This window comes from Penicillium paradoxum (genome assembly GCF_028828445.1).
Source record: "Penicillium paradoxum strain IBT 22861 chromosome Unknown utg000007l_segment0_segment0, whole genome shotgun sequence".
In the NCBI taxonomy this organism is placed as follows: Eukaryota; Fungi; Ascomycota; class Eurotiomycetes; order Eurotiales; family Aspergillaceae; genus Penicillium; species Penicillium paradoxum.
Genome location: NW_026643185.1, coordinates 5,258,794 through 5,279,302, shown reverse-complemented (window position 1 = coordinate 5,279,302; position 20,509 = coordinate 5,258,794). Strand labels below are relative to the sequence as shown.

The 20,509-nt window shown below is 50.0% G+C and overlaps 4 protein-coding genes across 4 annotated transcripts; 3 read left to right on the top strand and 1 right to left on the bottom strand.

Moving 5' to 3' along the window:
- Positions 1–4,984: 4,984 nt before the first annotated feature.
- On the top strand, positions 4,985–8,533 carry N7457_009447 (putative serine/threonine protein kinase; the record flags this gene model as incomplete). Its single annotated transcript, XM_057180490.1, has 1 exon — positions 4,985–8,533. One exon carries the CDS (start codon positions 4,985–4,987, stop codon positions 8,531–8,533), a length of 3,549 nt encoding a protein of 1,182 aa, XP_057028876.1.
- Positions 8,534–9,912: 1,379 nt separating this feature from the next.
- Positions 9,913–11,041, top strand: N7457_009446 (uncharacterized protein; the record flags this gene model as incomplete). The annotated part of the gene is made up of 2 exons (XM_057180489.1): positions 9,913–10,242; positions 10,310–11,041. The coding sequence occupies 2 exons, from the start codon at positions 9,913–9,915 to the stop codon at positions 11,039–11,041; spliced, it is 1,062 nt and encodes a 353-aa protein (XP_057028875.1).
- Positions 11,042–12,060: 1,019 nt separating this feature from the next.
- Positions 12,061–14,385, top strand: crzA (putative C2H2 transcription factor Crz1; the record flags this gene model as incomplete). The annotated part of the gene is made up of 2 exons (XM_057180488.1): positions 12,061–13,315; positions 13,370–14,385. 2 exons carry the CDS (start codon positions 12,061–12,063, stop codon positions 14,383–14,385), a joined length of 2,271 nt encoding a protein of 756 aa, XP_057028874.1.
- Positions 14,386–15,163: 778 nt separating this feature from the next.
- On the bottom strand, positions 15,164–17,611 carry N7457_009444 (aconitate hydratase ACO2; the record flags this gene model as incomplete). The annotated part of the gene is made up of 3 exons (XM_057180487.1): positions 15,164–16,012; positions 16,039–17,517; positions 17,567–17,611. 3 exons carry the CDS (start codon positions 17,609–17,611, stop codon positions 15,164–15,166), a joined length of 2,373 nt encoding a protein of 790 aa, XP_057028873.1.
- Between the last annotated feature and the right edge of the window lie 2,898 nt (positions 17,612–20,509).

Below are 20,509 nucleotides of genomic sequence, written 5' to 3'. Positions count from 1 at the left end.
GCACCACGCGGCAGAGAAGGGGGATCTATTTTCGGATGGAACAAATATTGGAAGATTAAAACTGACAGGTGTCATTCAACGGTGCAAAGGTAAACAGATAAGGTGCCGAAGAGGTGTTCGAATCGCATAGTACGGAGCACAGCTCCCGAGGTACAGAAACGCAGTAAACAGGTGACGATCCGAGCTGGATCTCCCCTCTTTCTAGATTATCTGTAGACCAATCACCCGGATTAGCATCCTTTGACTACTCTATTTGCTGGCGCTAAACGAAGAAAGAGGGAACCTAATAGAGTGCCGAGAGCCAGATCGACGTTGGGTCAACCTCGTTGCCCGGCAACGCAGGCTGATTGCGTGTTTTCCCGCTGTTTTCAATCTATTTCTATGCAGCGTATAGTTATTCCCTATGCAACGCATATTACCCAGCATACTATAGCACCAGGCAATAGCATTTAAACTTGATTTACCGTGGGGACCTGGATTCCTTTCCCTGATCTGACGTTATCCTGCCTCTTCAAGTGGGCCTTAGAGCGGGTGTTATGTCGTAGATGTGTTCCAGAACGTTGTACGGAGTATATGGAGAGGTTTTGTTTTACCTGACGTCTAGGACTTCCATGTCGTCTCAATGGTTCTCTTGGGTTCTAGCAGTTGAATCATGGAGTACCTGGCTTACTCCCAATGTTGGCAGGACAACCAGGCCGTGTCGCCAACATTTGGCTTCTTTGTGTAGCCAGTTCGCATATATGAAAGTTGGATGTTGGATTGGGTGTTCTTTAGAGCTTACACCCTATTTACTATGGACACACAGTCTAGGTATTAGTACCCCCCCCAACATAGACCAATCACCCCCTTAGTGCTGTACGGGGTGGACTAGCTTGGATAGGCTTACTCCGTATTCGGTGCCGAGCGTACGGAGTACTTGAAGCACAAGTGGGCTGCAAAAAGTGATAGGTGTATACGGAGTAAAGCAAGGAAGAACAGACTAGTTCAGCGGCTACCATCGTCAGTTATCGGCTTTCGACGGTGCTGAGCCTTAGGAGTACGAGACAGGCGAAGGAAAAAGCAAACATCCAAAGCTAGTGGGTTTGAATCGCTAAATGGAAGCTGATCAGTGGAGTGCACAGATGATTTATAGCCTGTACACCGTAGTAAGAAGAGGCGAAATATCCGACCCTGTGGTATATCTCGTTAGCCTGTAGTCCGTACAGGGTACGGAGTAGATGGCCGTAAATGCCCATAAATAGCACAGCATTTGAAGAGGGTCGCCACCGCGGAGTTGTATACAATCACATGTGGACGCCAGCCCTTCGGAAGTACCACATCTACAGCGTACGATCTGTTCTTGATTATATTCGATATTTAATTTCTGACATAGTACTCCGTACTCTGTAATTACTGCAACATCAGCGGATATCAAGCCACCGAAAATCATGCAGATTAAACCACATCGCACTGTGCCTGCGCACCACTATGCACAAGAGTGCTTAGTCCACGAGTGTCTTTCATCCGTGTCCATTTCTGGCGTTCTATGACAGCCGAACTGTCAAATTGCAAATCCGGCTCGATGTTAATACAGAGTAGGGATCAGGGCGTGGTGCAAAGGTGTATAGTCCTCAGAAGTCGGTTTCGATTTAAATTGGATTCACTGCCTGAATATGCCTGAATATGCCTGAATTTAAGCTGGCATAAAACGAGAATCCCTGAATTTCCATGAGATCTCAAGTTCTTAACAGGGACCTAATTGATGTGCCTGGGTCCAACCTTGGAACGTAGGCAAAACGAAGCTTTTCCCTTCGCAAGAGTTATATTGTAAGAATAGCATCAATTACGGACTGTGATCTGCAATACAGTGATGAGCACCTGGGCAGTATCGATAGCAGTCCCAACACGGGCATGTTCAGGCAGCAAATTTGATTTGAATTGAAACCGACCCCTGAGGACTATACAGCTTCGCAGCGTGGCACAGGCCCAGTCGAATGGGAGTCAATCAACGACCAGAAGCAGAGAGAGAAAAATATATCTCACCCGCCGCCTGTGTCATAAAGGGCGATCAACACGAGCAATCCCCTCAATGAGTATCAGTCGGGGTTAGGGAATAGGATTGCGCCTCGTTCGTGGCAGAGGCCATGTTCGTCTCGTGTGCTTTGGTCTTTTTTTTTTTTTTTTTTTTTTTTTGGCGCAGGAGGCGCTCGGGGCCTGTACGGAGTACATATGTAGAGTATAGAGAGTAAAAGCGAGAAAAAAAGCGAAAAACAAATAAAATAAAATAAAATAAACGAATGCGATGCGGGTTTAAGGAGACGATTCATACCGAACAAAACCACATTGAAACGGTCAGAGCTTTGAAAATCCCGCTCCGACTGTAGAGGATTAGCTTGGCCTGAAATCGCATGCATTGGCGGCCTTGGGCGACGGAAATGGCTGCAGAGAGTGCTATGTCGGATGTCAAGGCCGAACTTCCACTGCGGGGACTATCACTCTTGGCCTCGACTCCTGTGCTATAAGATGACGAATATTACTTTAGATCTAGCATGTAACCCTTTCTGAGCCGTCCATGCGCAACAGCGTCTGCTCTAACCCAGCTGTGTTCTCTGGAGCATATACGCATGCTCCTGTACATTGCTGCTGGAGGGAGTGCTCCGTACGCCGTACACGGTACTAGTTCGAGTCAATAGAGGCTAATGTGGCCGCGTTAGATACACTATTCCGAACCAGGTGTACTTATTAAACCCCCGCGTCCATCCTTGGCTAGTCTCTTGAGCGCTTTTTTATTATTTCTGGATCAATTGAGGATCCCCCCGCAGGAGTGGAATGTTGTCTCCGTCCATGGTGACAGTGCAGACTGTCATGTTGATGCAGGTTGCAATCGATCTCCATCTTGAAGACAGCAAATTACCGATAATAGTCCATTAAGATTCTGACCACGTCGAGGTGTTGGTTGCCCCATATACCGCAGCAATCGGAAGGTGCCAAGCACTCCGTACAGGGCAATCTACCTGGATGACGATGATTGGAGCTATGATGTTGGCATTCTCTCTGTGTCTAGGTACTCCATACTCCATACATGTAGGGTGGTAGCTTGTTAAAAAGAAGAGAAACCAGGCTAATTAGGGGCCAGACCTCTATATGACGTCGAGTATAGCGCACGGACTACGCACGGACGTAAGATTCTCTGTCTTTTTGGAGCCCTCGCGCTGCTCTAAACAGCTTCTTGCAGAACGCCGGAAGACTGGGATATGATAGCCATTCCAGTTCTCGATGTTAGATGCCCACGATGTATGGAGTACGGAGTACGGAGTAGGCTAACCGGGGAGGCTAGGATAGGCGATGGCTCCCGTGGGCGGATATACAAGAAAGTGGACAACAGGAGGACATCGTAGGGAAGGTCCATCCATGGACCACTTTTCTTTTCTTTTCTTTTTTTTTTTACCTTTCGTTGACCCTCTCACGAACTACCTCGGTATTCGCCGTGGATGGATACTCCGTACAGAAACGGAGATCCTTGCAGACCAGCCCCTGGGCGGCGCGTATGATGCTCGCATCCTGGGGAAGCAATCAGGAAGGTCCCAAGAGGAGATTACGGGGGAATCTGGTCGGTTTTGGGTATTCAGCAGTTCGGGTGGCAGAACTTAAGTTTGAATTAGTTGCTGAGCTGAGTTGCGGACGTGATACGATTGGTGGGAGATGGGAGTGTAGGCAAAGGCCCTGGAGACATATCGCCAGGGCAAGCGTAACCAAGAGTAACCTTCGCTCCCGTTTCACGAACAGGAGACCTTTTGTACGGATCATTCAACCCTCGGAGCCGAGAATGTCGAGTCCCAGCAAAACGGAAAGAGGAATCATCACCCGTTGGGCAACCATGGTCGGCTCTTCTGACTTGGCGTTTTCATGATTTTCATGATTTTCATGATTTTCATGATTCTTCGGCTGGGTAGCTACGGAAGGAATTGGACTGTCTTAATGGCCTAATGTTCATACTTCCTGAAGAGGTGTGGGCTGTGTTATGAGTCCCCGACGTAATCAAGGACTAGACCCCTGCGGCGGATCCTTCAAAAGGCAACATCCCATGCACACCGGAGAGCGTGGATAGAGGTGGCAGTGTCCACCTATATATCACATAGTATACGGAGTATACGGAGTATATCAAGATGAGGTTAATCTGCAAACAGCCCACGGACCAAGAATTTCAGATGAAGCCGTCTGACAGCCCCACTATGGGAAGGGAAATAGATTCAGGCAAATTCACGATGAAGTATTGCTGTCAGTATTTAGTGCTCTTGGGTGCTCTTTGTTCCCGCTGTATTTTTTCTTTTTTCTTTTTCCTTTTCTGAATCTCATTTGGCCTTGGGAACCTCATTGGATTCTTGGCATCCGATCATCGCTCTGCCCTATTACCCACCCAACCTCCCCCCTTCACCTCTTCAACTCCCCTCTTGTCTCGGTCTCGGTCCCTACCTCGACCTTTTTTTTTTTCTTTCTTTCCTTTCTCTGTTCTTTTTTTGAGCTCGAATTTACAGCTCTTCGGCTGTTTTGCCTCTCCTTTGGACGTCACTTTCATCCTTCACCCTTGATTGAAGCCGATCTCGCTCTCCCGAGAACTCGTCCGAATGAGCCTAACGCCGAATTATTTATAGCATCTGTTATAACGGCACTCCTTTTTTTTTTGACTACCCCCACGTGTGGATGAGGGATCGTCCCAGTCCTCGTGCTGTAGCAGGTCTACCTCGTGTCCTCCCCCTAGGCGACAACCCGCTGTCCGGTACACGGTTTCCGCTGCATAGTTGTCGCCTTCCCCTCTGACACGAAAGTAATGCCGGTCCATTCCTGCGTGCCAACGGAGCTTCTCATTAGCTCACCTTGAATCAATTAGTACGAAAAAATACAAAGCGTCCGAAAATTGGAGGATGTTGAACTAGGATGCTCAACTGCACTCTCGGCACAGTTGGCCCAATCTTCTAGTCCCTTCGAAATAATTACACAAGGGAATATGACAGAAATTCGATCCTCGCAAGCTGGTCTGGAGGATCCGGATCAGCTGGCTCGGAATGGTCATGTCTCAAAAAATTCCAAGCGGGATTTGAGCGGGTCCGAGGAGTCATCGCAACCTTCGTCCGCGTCAAACGACCGCTCCGAGTCACCACCCCACTCGAAATCTCATGCGGAAATACCACCCATCATAACCGATGTCTCAGAAGCAACGGCGACCTTCCGCCAGGCCTTCCCCGGCCTTTACGGTGCCCGGCCCCCCTCGAACCGATCCTCATCGAGCTCCCTCCAAGCCCTCAACGAAGATATCGTGGTCGATGTCCGATCGGAAAATGGAAGCATTGGAAGAAGTCCCCGACGAACATCAAGACACTCGGACCATCAATTACCAGTCTACCCCGATCAATCCTATGCCTCCCTCCAATCCCAAGTGCATCCCACCTGGCAATCGCACCACGTCACACAACCCGATCCTCTACCTCGATACGCCTATGCTCGTGGTGTTCGCACTGCGGGCAACACCCCGGTGTCGAGCCCAGGGCTATTCTCCATGAGACATCCCCGCACAGGAACTCCATCCGGGTCTGACGATGACATCTCGATGCGAAGCTCCCTTCTCCATCCTTCACACCTTCAACCACCGAAAGAAACCCACACCGCCGAAGTGGATCGAGACATGATCACGGGCAACAAAACCATCAATCAATACGAGATTCTGGAAGAGCTTGGACGTGGTGAACATGGCAAAGTGAAACTAGGCCAGCATGTCGCGACTAGGCAGAGAGTCGCCATCAAGATTGTCCAGCGATACTCCACCCGCCGCCGGTTAGGCAAGTTGGGCAATCCGGAAGACAAAGTGAAAAAGGAGGTTGCTATTCTGAAGAAAGCACGGCATCCCAACGTTGTCAGTTTGCTTGAAGTCATCGACGACCCGAATCGGCAAAAGGTGTACATTGTGCTGGAGTATGTTGAAAATGGCGAGATCGTCTGGCGTAAGAAGGGTTTACGAGAAATTGTCCACGTTGACAAATTACGTCTTGAGCGGGAGAAGAGTGGAATCCCAGACACTCCCGCGTTCTTAGAAGAAAGCCATCAGTTCATTCGAACTGCTCAGCATCTACGGCGACAAAGAGAAAAGGCTCGTGAGCGGATTGAAGCACAGGCAGCCGATGCCCAACAAGGGCCAATCCCCGCTTGGAGTTTGGAGCACGGCGCGGAGTCTTCAGATGAGGAGGATGAGGAGACTGGTCTTCCCATGAGGAGATCATCTAGCCGGTCTGTTGCGGTAACGGACGAGTCAAGCCCATCTTCCATCCAGGATACATCCCTCAGTGCTGTCGAAGGCACCATGTATGGCGCTTATGCAGATTACCCTTTCGAACGACGGTTCAGCACAGCGTCTAGCAGTTTTGGCTATGCCCCCTCTGAGCCCGAGTGGTCTGCAGAAGGTGATGACATGGCATACGTTCCTTGTCTAACCATCACTGAAGCTCGCAGCGCTTTCCGGGACTCGGTACTTGGGTTGGAATACCTTCATTACCAGGGGATTATTCACCGTGATATCAAGCCTGCCAACCTCCTTGTCACTAGCAACCATCGGGTAAAGATTTCCGATTTCGGCGTTTCCTACCTGGGGAGACCGATGCGCGACGAGGAAGAGGAGAATGTCGGCGAGACTGACGCAACAGAGCTGGACGACGCCCGTGAATTGTCAAAGACTGTGGGTACTCCGGCTTTCTACGCTCCTGAATTATGCTACACGGGCGATGACTTCGTGGAGACCATTGGGTCGATCCCCAAAATCACTGGTGCGATCGATGTTTGGTCACTCGGCGTCACATTGTACGGCATGATCTTCGGTCGCCTGCCATTCGTTTCAGATGATGAGTACAGCATGTTCCAGACCATTGTGAAGAAGGAAGTCTTCATTCCACGGAAGCGTCTAGTGCCCGTGATGGATGATGCATCCGACGCCAACCAGCATAACCTGAGGCATGATGATGAGCTTGTCTATGAGAAAATTGACGACGAGCTATACGATTTGCTCAGGCGTTTGTTGACCAAGGACCCGGTCAAGAGAATTACCCTGAAGGAGATTAAGCACCACCCTTGGACCCTCTTTGGTCTCCCCAATCCTCGAATCTGGATCGAAGAGAGTGATCCTGGCTTCCAAAGCAAGGGCAAGCGAATCGAGGTCTCGAATGAAGAAGTCACAAGTGCTGTCAGCAAGGTCCCCTTCATTCAACGTGTTCGATCAAATGTTGCCAAGTGGTTCGGTGGTCGATCAAAGGATAAGGAATCGCGCAAGCGTACATCGAGTACAACACCGTCCACGGACACTTTTTCATCTGCCTCAAGCAATAGCACATTCGGCAAAACCTCTCGCGACAGTCGTCCGTCCAGCCTGCGAGGTGATGATGATCTCTTTCGGCCGTTCAGATTTCCTGCTCACGGACATCCGCTCGCCCAAAGCGTTACTGCAAGCCCAGTAGACGAAGGCGATTGGCAATCTTACTTTGATGCCTCGCCAGCTGCAGCTAAACTTGCTGCGGCGACAAAGCCTGTTGCTCCACCTCCGGCCGTCACACCGCGACCTGGTCCTCCTCGCCGCGCAAAGTCCTCCATCTCTACAGCAGACTCTACAAAGACGATCAAGTCATCTCATTTTGATACCCCGTTGACTCTACGGCCACGGTCGGGAGTGCATTCTTCCATTATCGAAGCTTTGGGGCAGACCAACTTCGGGAGTCTGTTCAGCGGAGCTACCCGCCGGGCATCGCGTGGTAGTCACAGCCGACGCACGTCTCTGTCTGGCGAGGCGGGATCTACGCATGTAGATGGAGAACGATGCGCTGCTGAACCCAGCCTCGCTGTCAGCAATGCATCTGCTCAGGGCCAAGTGGGCACTCCTGGCCTATGGCATGATGATGATAACTCTACACCGGAGACACTGGGTGTCAGTCACGCACACCGTCGCAATCGATCATCGCAACTCGAGGGTACTTCACCTGCAGAATCATTCAATCTGACCAGAGATGCACTTCTGCGCCGCAGACAGAGTGATATGGATGCGAATGAAGGAGGTACCCTCAGAGTCGACTACGCGATGTATTCTACCGAATCGCTCCTCCTGCCACCCATCACTCCAGCTACTAATCAAGGGTCTTCTGCCGACAATTCCAACAATGGGCTGGCTACCTCCACCCCGGCCACTATCTCTTCCTCCTCTGCCGACGACTTCACTAGCGGGATGTCCCAAAGTGCCTCGCACCCAAGCATCCCGTCGGTCGTTTCAAACGCCTCCTCTCTTTCCGGCGATGGTTATTCGATCAAGGAAAATACTCTAGATGAAGTACCATCTATGCTCCGCACCGGTGAAACAGTTAAACCTCCTCGCCCGAGCTCCCCCCGATCCTCCGAAATGGACGAGTCGAGATATTACTGTGATGACGAGGATGAAGATGAGTCGGAAGACGAAGGCCTTGTCATCGGAAAGCGCAAGCCGCCTCCCAAAGCAGCCGTGGATTCCCCATCGCAATCGTCGAACTGAACTGTGGCCGGCCCCGATCAGTCCAACCCAGTCTTCTTTTCATTTGACCCGCTACCTCCCACCACCTCTTACCACTCCCACCTCCGCCTACCACCTCGTCCCTCGACGCTTCCTATCATCTCTAGCGAAGTTGTTGTATACCACTTTATTTCCTTCTGATTTTCTTTCCCGGTTCCCGGCGGGCTGATATCTGGGAACTGTGACATCCTAGAAATTGTTCGATACATTCTACATGGTCTGTACATATACAAGCTCGCATGAGCAACCATTGCTCCCCTGCGAGATCCGCGGTGCCTTCCGACCGGCCGCGTCTGCATATCTGTTTTGCTCTGCTCTGCTCTGTGGAGTTCAGTGTCTGTGACTATGAATTTGTAGGGCAGAAATACCGCAGCGCATTTCTCGTTTACTTTGTTCTCTCTTGCTTGGTCTTTTGCATTGATACGGGGCCAGATCGCTTTTTTCTTCTTTTAACTGTATGTAATGTTGACTTTGTCAAAATCGGGCGGCTGGATTCTAGGGAAATATTTTGGGTTTTTTTTTATCCTCGGCGATATGTCTGAGGCTTTCGAGGACTTTCGACATGATATATGATTGGAGGCAAGACGTCTAGCGCGTGATGAAGAAATGAAATGTTCCGGGGTTTGGGACTACGAGTTCTATTCCCCCCTGAGAAGACCATTCTGATTATGGTAAAAAGAAGTTGAGAGTCGTTTCGTCCCAAGTCAAGGCCCTGGGTCTGGCTAATTCGACACGGGTCCCTAGCATCCTCCCATCTTAATTCCTCCACTGAGTTTCTGGGTGGGCTTATATCCCCCTCATGCTTTGCAGCTACGGTGTGATCCCCAAGTTGGGCAGTTGGGCCTTGGTTTTGCGTTCTCTTACTTCCACCAATGGTAATATCAGAGGGAAGTTTGTCGCTTCCCTGGGATGATACCGTCACTATGCCCCTAGTCTCGGATGTACCCTATAGTTGCAGACTGCTATGGTCGTATTGCATCAATAATTGAGCCTGAAGTCCGAAACTGCATCGATAGGCTTGTAGGGCGTTGCTGTTGCGCAATTATCCCGACTGACGGAGTCTTCCCCTGTCTCAGCTCCTGTTTCAGGATAGAAACTTGAGCTAAAGTAGGTCCGTCTCCGGAGTATTTCTCTACCTTGATCCAATAGGCGGGTAAATAGAGGAAACCGTTCTCTGTCGGGTTTTCTCTAGGATGCCGTGTATCCTTCGGAGAAATTTGACCCTACACAAGTCTACACCAGCAAGCTGGGACGAAACATGAGACAGGATAAAAACCGGCTACTTTTTGTTCCTTCTTTTTGTAGAGGCGTCTGATAATCCCTAGCTATTATATTGGCTCTAGCAAGCGGGAATTCCCATGATGCTGCCCTATTTCCTTCTAGCTGCCGCCCAGCTCTTCGTCTCAACATCCGCCAAGCTGACCTACCGTGGTGCTGATATCTCCTCCCTTCTCGTCGAAGAGAAGGCAGGCATCTCCTACAAAAATGCCGCCGGTGCCACGGCAAAGCTAGAGTCCATCATTGCAGCCAGCGGCGTCAACTCCGTTCGCCAGCGTATCTGGGTAAACCCCAGTGATGGGTCATATGATTTGGACTACAACATCGAGCTGGCGAAGAGAGTCCAGGCGCAGGGCATGGGCACGTATCTCGACTTGCATTTCAGTGATACGTGGGCAGATCCGAGTAAACAGGTAAAGAAAACAGACCCAACTCCTCAGGCTTTTAGGGGTTTGATCCAACATGTCATGATGTCTATAGGGCACACCCTCCGGCTGGTCGACAACGGACATTGACACCCTGACCTGGCAAGTCTATAATTACACATTGGATGTATGCAACACCTTCGCTGCCCACAACCTCGATGTAGACATCATCTCGATAGGCAACGAGATCCGTAACGGCCTACTCTGGCCACTCGGCGCCACAGCCAGTTACAGCAACATCGCCCAAATCCTCCACTCCGGCGCCTGGGGTGTGAAAGACTCCAATCTAGCCACAACCCCCAAAATCATGATCCACCTCGACAACGGCTGGAGCTGGTCCGACCAGGCCTACTTCTACGGTCAAGTCCTGGCGTCGGGGTCTGCGCTGCTCTCCACCGACTTTGACTACATTGGGGTTTCGTTTTATCCGTTTTACAGTGCGAGTGCGACGCTCGCTGCGCTGAAGACGAGTCTTGCGAATTTGTACTCGACGTACGGGAAGCAGACGCTGGTCGTTGAGACGAATTGGCCGTATGCTTGTCCCAGTCCGGCTTATGCGTTTCCCTCGGATCTCAAGGATATTCCGTTCTCGATTGCTGGGCAGCAGACGTTTTTGCAGAGACTTGGAGCTGCGGTTGAGGGTGTTGCGGGTGGGTTGGGAGTGTATTACTGGGAGCCTGCTTGGGTGGATAATGCGGGATTGGGGAGTAGTTGCTCGGATAATCTGCTTTTTGCTTGGTCGGATGATCAGGCCAGGGCGAGTTTGGACACTTTGGGTAGTCTGTGAGATCATACTCCGTAGACGATCTATACTCCGTACTCCGGACAAAGTACGGAGGACATCCTGCTATGTCCCCTGAGGCCTGGGGGGACTCTCCGAACTGCATAAGGGGCTAGCCCTGTCACCTGACTCGATATAGCCGCATGCAAGGAGGTCTGTGAGGTTAGGCAGCACGTATGGAGTAGATGGGCATGTCCGAAGGCAAGTCGGACGCAAGGCAGACCGCAGAGTGAGCCTTGCCCAATAGCTTATATGCCCAAAGAGGACTAGCGTGGCCGGGCTCCAGCTGGGTGGCTGTGCAAAAGCTACAAGTTCCTCTGCACTCCACTTGAATCGTGGAGAATAGACATCGCTGCATGGAGATGGTCAACAGGCGCTTTTGCAATTGACATGCTGGAATGCGTTTCCAAAATATAAAAATAGGTCTTCGCCTATCTGTGTTATCAAGGTGGGAACACTGATAGTGTGGGGAGACCCATTTGGGGTTGTGAGACTTGTAAAAGAGAAGAGAAGGTGGACCTGGAAACTCCCTCATCCTCTCTCTGCTTACGCTTAGGGCACCCACCGCGAGATTATATATTAAAAAAAAAGAATCTTCATCCCTATGTTGTACTCTGTATGCTCGACTCCGTATACAACGTGTTCCACCTAGACCGCCTTACGCACGTGAAACCGTCTCATCTTCAGCTCACTTGCCCTCTCTCACGACCCTTGGTAAAACACAAGGTACCATTGCTCTCAAGGATGAGGCAGACCTGCGACCGCTGACACTGGCCCAGAGGCTCATTCGCGTACCGGAACTCCCCCAAACCCTGGACCCTTGCGAATGACATCCCACATCACCAGACACCATTCTCCCTACATCATCGGGCGTCTACGACCCTGACAGAGCTGCTCGTCCGATCTGCGTCTTTCGCTGAATTCTCGCGCTTTTCCTGGTCCCGATTTCGTCCCGACTCCACCCCTCGTACCTGATCGCAGCCCTATTTCCAGGCCACGAGCCTCACCCGCGCGCATTCGCAATTATGGCCTCGCATGACCAGAATCAGGGCTCGGTTCATTCCCCCGATGATATTAAGCATCGGAGTGTGAGCCCTTCGCTGCACGGCCAGCAGTATCATGACCCCAACTCCAGTGCTCTAGGTGTGAACCCCTCCATGGCTGCTTATCCGACAATCCCCTCCTTTCAGAATCCCGACGGCGGTATCGGTGGTCCTGAAGCATATGGATACGGGAACTACCTCTCTGGGGCGCCTCCCACACATATGTCATCTCCCCCGACGGGTCAGAGCTACCCTCTCGTCATCAATACCAATAATATCCCGATCTCGCAGTCGTTCGAGACAACCCTAGCCAACCAGCTCGAGCACTCTGCGACGGGACTCCGGCCGATCCAGGGCGACGAAAACTTCTCCAACATGCTTCACTCCCAATCCGAATTGGATTTCTCGCTCTACCAGAATCACAGTCCCAACAGTGGCTCCGCCTCCGAGTACGATTCTTCTTTGATGATGGACCCGCAAATGCACCAGCGCCAGTCAATCAATCAAGCGATCAACCCCGCGGACCTGGTCAGCCCCGTCTCCAATCCCTCGCCCTCTTCGCACCCGTCATCGCAAGATCAGCAGCATTCCTCACCTGGTCCGATGTCCCCTCCAGGATCCACACCGGGCACATACTATACCCCTCGGCATTCGCGACACGCTTCGCTTGATCCCGCCACGGCATACATGACCAGCCAAACAGGCCCGGACTGGCAGTCAGTCATGAACAATGCTTCCTTCCGGGGACACCGACGCGCACCATCTGAGGTGTCCGAGGTATCATCCGCCAATCATTCCCCGTACTTGTCCCAGCATGAATTCGATGGCATCGAGAACAACGCGTCACCTTCTTTGGCCCCACAGCCTGATCCAAGCCTTTATGATCCTGGTCTCGGCATGGAATCATTCACATTGTCGGAGCAACAACAGCAGGGGATTAGCCCCCTCCACAGTCCTTATATCTCTCCACGCCTAATGCCACAGCAGGGAGGGGAAATGGTACCGAATGCATCTTATCTCTCTCAATTCCCCTCGGCGCCGACAGATATGTATGGAATGCCGCAAGAGGACATGATGAACATGGGCCAGTTGAACAATACCCCGGGCGACATTGGCCAAGCTTCACAGATGGCACCTCCATCCATTAATGTTGAGTTTGCTCCGCCATTACGGAATACGAACTTCGATCTGTCTAAATCAACGGCAGATTTCGATTCACTGAGTCCTCCTGCTATGCGTGAGTGCTAATCCGACAATCCATTTGCACCATGATACTAACTAGAAAAATCAGGATCCCGTATGCGTAGTAAATCTGATCCTTACCACCCGGCTTCACGTCCACGCTCTCCGGCGCATCCAACAGTAAAGTTGGAGCCTCATGCGCCTCCCACACCGCGATCATTGTCGCCTATTGGAACGATTGGCTCGCACTCGCGCAGTAACCCCGGTTCGCGAGATCCATCGCCCTCGCGATCCAACCGACGCCTTTCCACCTCCTCAATCGAGAACCGGAACTACATTCTAGATCTCGCAGACCCACAAAGACCCGGCGCAGCACCCGGGGAGCCAAAACGGATCCAGAAACACCCAGCCACCTTCCAATGCAGCCTGTGTCCGAAGCGCTTCACTCGCGCATACAACCTGCGATCCCACCTCCGCACCCACACCGACGAGAGACCATTTGTATGCACAGTCTGCGGCAAAGCCTTTGCCCGCCAACACGACCGCAAACGCCACGAGGGGCTCCACTCTGGCGAAAAGAAATTCGTCTGCCGCGGCGAGCTCTCGCGAAGCGGACAATGGGGCTGCGGGCGCCGTTTCGCCCGTGCAGATGCCCTAGGTCGCCACTTCCGCTCCGAAGCCGGCCGCGTATGCATCAAGCCTCTTCTAGACGAGGAGTCGCAAGAGCGCGATCGTGTCTTGCTAGAGCACCAGCAGCAACAACAATCTCCTTCCAGCCATCTCCAGCCCATTCCGCAGCCACTTGTCATGCCTAACATGCCTGGTATGGACGGGCAGTCAACAGGCAACTTCATTCTGCCTGCTGCGCTCCTGGCGCAGTACCCAGCTCTGCAGACGTTGCAGTGGGACCAGATCCCAGCTGCGGGCGATGATGCTGGTGAGATTGGCGGGCGGAGTAGCTTCGATGCTAGCTCTGGTGGGGAGTTTGGCTTTGACGAGGATGATTCTGGGATGGGTGGGGGATACGGCAATAACCAAGCGGTTATGTACAGTGTCAATACCCCTGGTCAGATGTTGGGTGTCAACCCCGGGGATCCTGGGTACGATCAGAAGTGGAGTGGATGACACTGATACCTTCTGCCTTGGTTTTTCTTGCCTTTTCCCCTTCTCCTTTGTTTCCATTTCTTCCTTCTCTCCTTTTTATCTCCGTGGTTTGGGGTTTCAAAAGGAATATATTGCATGATGCATTCCATCTGCATATAGCCGGTTTTCTTTTGTTTTTCTTTTGTTTTTTTCGAGTTTGCCTGTATAGAAAGGCTTGTTGGCGTTCAGACATAGGATGCTCTCGGGGATATCTGAGGATTTTCGCCCGCAGGGATATGATGGTTTGGGGGTTTCTTTTCTTTGGTCTTTTCTAGACATCGGTAGCCACCATGCCGTCGTTTTATCATGGTGATGTTGTGTTTCATTCCATTTTCTTCAGTCCTGGATTCCATAAAGGGACCGGACAACAAGGCATCACAATGCTTTTGATGATATATTCCCATGCTCATTTCACGCCTCTCCGCGTTGTCTTTCTTTCTTTTTTTTTACTCTTTCCCATGAGCTCTGCTATATTTTGATGCCACAGGCTTCAAGACTACATACCATAGCAAGCACTCAAGGGATTGTGCTCAACGACTTTGACGGCCTAACCAATATCATCTCACACTATTTACATTCCCAGGAATCAAGAAACAGTAGAATACAGATCACATTGGATATCATCTAGTCAACAAAACAAAATCTAAAACCAATCGCCGTCCGGCAAGTAAAATACCTAAGTGCTATAATGCATACAATCACAATCAACTCCAGAACCCACTTTTAAAGTGTTAAAACAGTCTGAAATGCTCCCCTTTTTTTACTGCGCATTAGCCTTCTTCGCCAGCAAGTTCAAAGCACTACCAGCGAGGATGAATCCACACTGATCCTTGCTCAGAGTGTGCTGGACAGGAACGGCAAACACCTCTCCGGTCTTCTGCTTGGTAACCCGCAGCTGGATCTCACCCTGTCCACCAGCCTGCAGCACATCGTAAAGACCAACAGTATCGACCTTATCACAGGCATCGATGCGGTCATAGTCCTCGCGGTTGGCGAAGGTGAGAGGCACAACGCCCTGCTTCTTGAGGTTTGTCTCGTGGATACGAGCAAAGCTCTTGGAGACGATGACTCGGCCGCCGAGGTAGCGGGGTTGCAGAGCGGCGTGTTCACGGGCGGAACCCTCGCCGTAGTTATCCTCTGCGACGACCAGCCACTCGATGCCGCGCTGCTTCCATGACTCGGCGAGCTCGGGGATGCCGGATTGCTTGCCGGCTTCGTCGTAGGCGACGTTGGTCTCGCCGGTTGCGGCGTTGACGGCGCCGATGAGTGTGTTGGCGGAGATGTTGGGGAGGTGGCCCTTGTATTTGAGCCAGGGGCCGGCGGCGGAGATGGTGTCTGTGGTGCACTGGCCTTTGACTTTGTAGAGGACCTGGAGGCCGGTGAGATCGCCCTTGGGGAAGGGGGCGAAGGGCTCGAGGAGGGCGAGGCGGTCGGAGGTCGGGGAGACGATGACTTCGCTGCTGGCGTCGGGGACGGCGGCTGTGGGGAGGAAGGCGGGGTTTCCTTCTTCGAAACCGGCGCTGGGGAGGTCGAAGCCCTTGGGGGCTGGAATTTGAAGGTTGAGCCGTCCGGTGCAGTGAGGGAGTCGGTCATTGGGTTGAAGGTGGTGCTGCCGGAGTAGGCGAGTGCGGTGACGAGCTCGGGCGAGGCGAGGAAGTTCATTGTCTTGCGGTTGCCGTCGTTGCGGCCGGGGAAGTTGCGGTTGTAGGAGGTGAAGATGGCGTTGTCTTCGCCCTTGGGGACGCCGTCGGTGCGGTTCCATTGCCCGATGCAGGGGCCGCAGGCGTTGGCGAGGACGATGCCGCCGGCTTCGGAGAAGGTGTTGAGGGTTTGGTCGCGGTCGAGAGTGGCGCGGATCTGTTCACTGCCGGGGGTGATGAAGAAGTCGGCCTTGGGCTTGAGGCCGGCGGCGGTGGCTTGCTTGACGAGATCCTCGGCGCGGGTCATGTCTTCGTAGGAGGAGTTGGTGCAGCTACCGATGAGGCCGGCGCCGAAGGTCTCGGGCCACTTCTTCTCGCGGACGGTGTCGGCGAACTTGGACAGCGGCACCGAGAAGTCGGGGGTGAAGGGTCCGTTGATGTGGGGTTCGAGCTCGGACAGGTTGATAGTGACCAGCTGGTCATATTCGGCCTTGGTGTCGGCGCGTAGCAGGCTCGAGGGACCAGCGGCGGCAACCTTAGCAGCAGCTTCGGCGACGTGGCCACGGTGGGTCGCCTGCAGGTAGGGAACCATGCTGGGCGAGAAGGGGAAGATTGAGGTGGTGGCACCCACCTCAGCGCCCATGTTACAGCAGGTAGCCATACCGGTGCAACTGAGAGTCTCGACACCAGGGCCGTGGTACTCAACCACAAAGCCAGTACCACCGCGGACAGTCAGCTTACCAGCCAGAGACAAGATAATGTCCTTAGGCGAAGCCCATCCGCTCAGCTGGCCCTCGAGGCGAACACCGAGGACCTTAGGAGCCTTCAATTCCCAGGGAGCATCGACAAGCGCATCAACGGCGTCGGCACCACCAACACCGATAGCAATAGCACCTAGACCGCCTCCGTTAGGAGTGTGGCTGTCAGTACCGAGCATCATCAATCCAGGGGCGGCGTAGTTCTCCAGCACGCTCTGGTGGATAATACCCGCACCAGGGGGCCAGAACTCGATGCCGTAGCGCTTAGCGGCGCTCTCCAAGAAGTCGAAGACCTCACTGTTGCCCTTAATTGATGCAGGCAAATCAGTATCGGCACCGCGCTCGCCGACGATCATGTGGTCACAGTGGATACTGGCTGGGACAGCGGTGGAAGGAAGGCCGCAGGACATGAATTGGAGCAACGCCATCTGGGCAGAAGCATCCTGCATGGCTACACGATCGGGCTTCAGCTTCAGATTGGCCTTGCCTCGAACGTCACGGCCATTGTTGGTCCCAGTGAGCAATGACTCCTCGGCATTGTCCAAATGCGCGTAGAGGATCTTCTCGGCGAGGGTGAGGGCACGGTCAGAACCCAGGACTCGGCGGACCTGCTCGAGGTTGCGGACGAGCTTGGGGTACGGGGGCATGCGGGAGGAGGAGGCCTCGGTGGCCAGGCCACGGGCGAAGAGCCGTTGTGGGAAGAGCCGTCTGGCCATCTATAAGAGTGTTAGTTGGTCCAATTGAGAATGCGCGGTGTGTCCTTACCCCACGAGATGCAGAAGCCTGCTGCCAAACGAGCTGGCTCACCATCTTCACAATTGTTCAAATTTGAAGAGAAAACTGGAGAAGAAGAGGAGGATGATCCTTTTTATTCCTCCGGTTGCTGGTTGTTATTTGTCTCCACTCTGATTGGCCTGCGGAGGTGCCGATTTCGGAATCCAGCCTGTGGCGAAGTGTATTTTGTGGGGAAGCCGCGCTGACTCACACGACATCCCTTCCTATGTACCTAGGTACTTGATTTCCTCTGCCACTTCTTGGCTTTCCCTTTCCGTCTTAGTGCTCAGTCCTTGCCGCTTTTTGCTCACTGAGTACAACTGAGCATACCCCTAAGTATTATATAATCAATAGGCTCGCTCAGGGTTCTGATCCGCGCACAACGGATTTTGGGGCTTGGCACAACATTAGATAATCATTTTTTTAGATAATCAACAATTTCGGGGAAAACAGGGTAAATATCACATGATTGTCGACCTCATCTATCAATCTGATATCGATCTCTATAGCAACCCATTATTTACAAGATCTATTTAAACCCTCTCCCCCCCCAGATCTCTCTCTCTCTCTCTCTCCCCCCCACCCCCCAGATCTTGATCTCTCTCTCTGCACCCCACATCTCTGATTTTTATCAATATTCCAATCATCATCATCAAAATGACTGATACCACCCCCACCGCCAGCCCCATTGCTGAGTCTACTAGTGAGCTTATTCCCAGATCTACCCCAGATCTCCCTCAGTTTCCAGATATACCAAGATCTCAGATCTACCCCAGATCTCTCTTAGTTTAATCTTACTTTGGTATCAATTTATACTAATTAGGTAATAAATAGTGTAACTACTCCCCCCCCCGGAAGCGGTATACGATACCCGCGAGGAGCTAGTCGAAATAGTGCAAAAATATACCCTTTCCTAAGGTTATTATACTACTATTAGAGCTAGTACTATAGGCAAAAACGTGACTATATAATATATTAGATCGGGTGATCCGAAATAGTCCACAAAACCCCCGATTAGGAAAAGAGAGATACTATGGGCACACCTTTTCGACTACCGGCACACCTTTAGTAATTAATTCTATAGTGGACACTATTACCAAAGTCACTGTATTATTAAACCTAGTTTTCGCCTAGTATAATGATCAATAGTCATATGATTAAATATTACCGCCCCCCCCCCTAAAAAAGGATCACCTTATACCGCTACCTCTCCATTTTATGAAGCTATTCCTAGAACCCGCACTATCGCTAGTATTATTGATTCTATATATAAATAATATTGAAAATTCTTAATTTTAGTAGCATTAAATAGCAAATTCAATTTAATATTATATATATATTTTTAATTTAGTTGAAATTATGATTATTGAGTTAAAAATGACGCCGAAAACAATAGGTTTATGGGGAGGGAGAGGGAAGGGGGGAGGATATAGGGTTTGTAGGGTTTTTATAGTTATATGACTTCAAAATAGGGGCTGATTTTTAAATACACTACTAAACGACTTTTTAGCACCTAACTCTCCTCTCTATACTATCTCTCTATACTATCTAATATTATAGATTAAGTAATCCTAGACTCGTACCCCCCTTTCGAAACTATCGAAATTAGCGGTCTACTTATAACTCCTAAGGAAAAAAAAGCTATAAGAGTAGCGGGGCTTAATATACTTAATACCTAGTCATTACCTCTTAGCTTTTTAATCGTGAGTAAACGCTTAAAGCCTACTACTATCTAGTTTTACTACTCCCTCGCCCGTCTATATCGGTATAATCGCTAGTCTATTAGGCGCTAGCGATCCCGGAAGTATTAATTAATAGCCTATATATTTACTAGTAGACTCCGACTTAATTCTACTAGGTAAAATTAGAAGATCGTTAACCTAATTTCTTACTATAATTATAGACTTATAGATCTATTAACCTTAATTATCCCTTAGCGGTATAAAACTATAGAAGTCCTCTAGACTATTATTAGCTAACTTATATACTAGATATAATCTCGGTATATTTTAGGTACTTTATAGTAGGATACTAAGAGTTAGGGAGTATAGTTATATCTCTAAAGGCGTAATATCGCTAATATCCGCGCCTAAAAGAAGCTCTAGCGGCTAGCTAGCTAGACCTTAGTATAAGCCTTTCTTATAGATCTTCTAAAGGATAGGATATAGATTATCTAATATATTATAGATACTATAGATAATAGACTTAGTACCCTTTTTATAGTCTATAAAGTTAGTCTCTAGCTTCTATATACCTATCTATATATTCTATAGATAGATTATATATATAAGACTAATAGATAGAAGATACCTTTACTAAATATTATAAACGTATCTTTAGTTAGTAAGATTTTTTATATTAGGTAGGTATTTCTTAGCTCTAAGAAAGAGGATTTATATAAAAGGGTACTTAATTAGCTCTAGGAATTATATATAGCTATTAGTATAGGTACGGATATTCTACTATTTATTCGGACTACTACTATTACCTCTATTAGCCTTCTTAGAGATAAGCCTTTAATCTATAGTCCCTAGATAATCTTAACTAATAAGGAATAGGTAATATATAATATAATTAATTTAGTAAGTTATATTTTTTTACTCTAGATCTTTACTTATATATATAGGTCTTCCTAACTATAAATATAATACTTTATATCTAGTATATTACTTATAATATTAAGTCTTATACTAGACCTTATATTCGCTAGTAAGTCCTCTATACTAATCCTAATACCCCTTATACTATCGATAAAAATTAGTATAAAATTAACTCCTAGTAGAGTAGTATAAAAAATTATTAGTACTATATAATTTACGTATAGATAAATAAAGAAATAGAGGCTTATTAGACTAATTTCTAAAGGAAATATTAGTATTTCCCTAATATACTATAGTATATCGACTAGGAGTAGCTTCGTAGCTATAGTTAGTA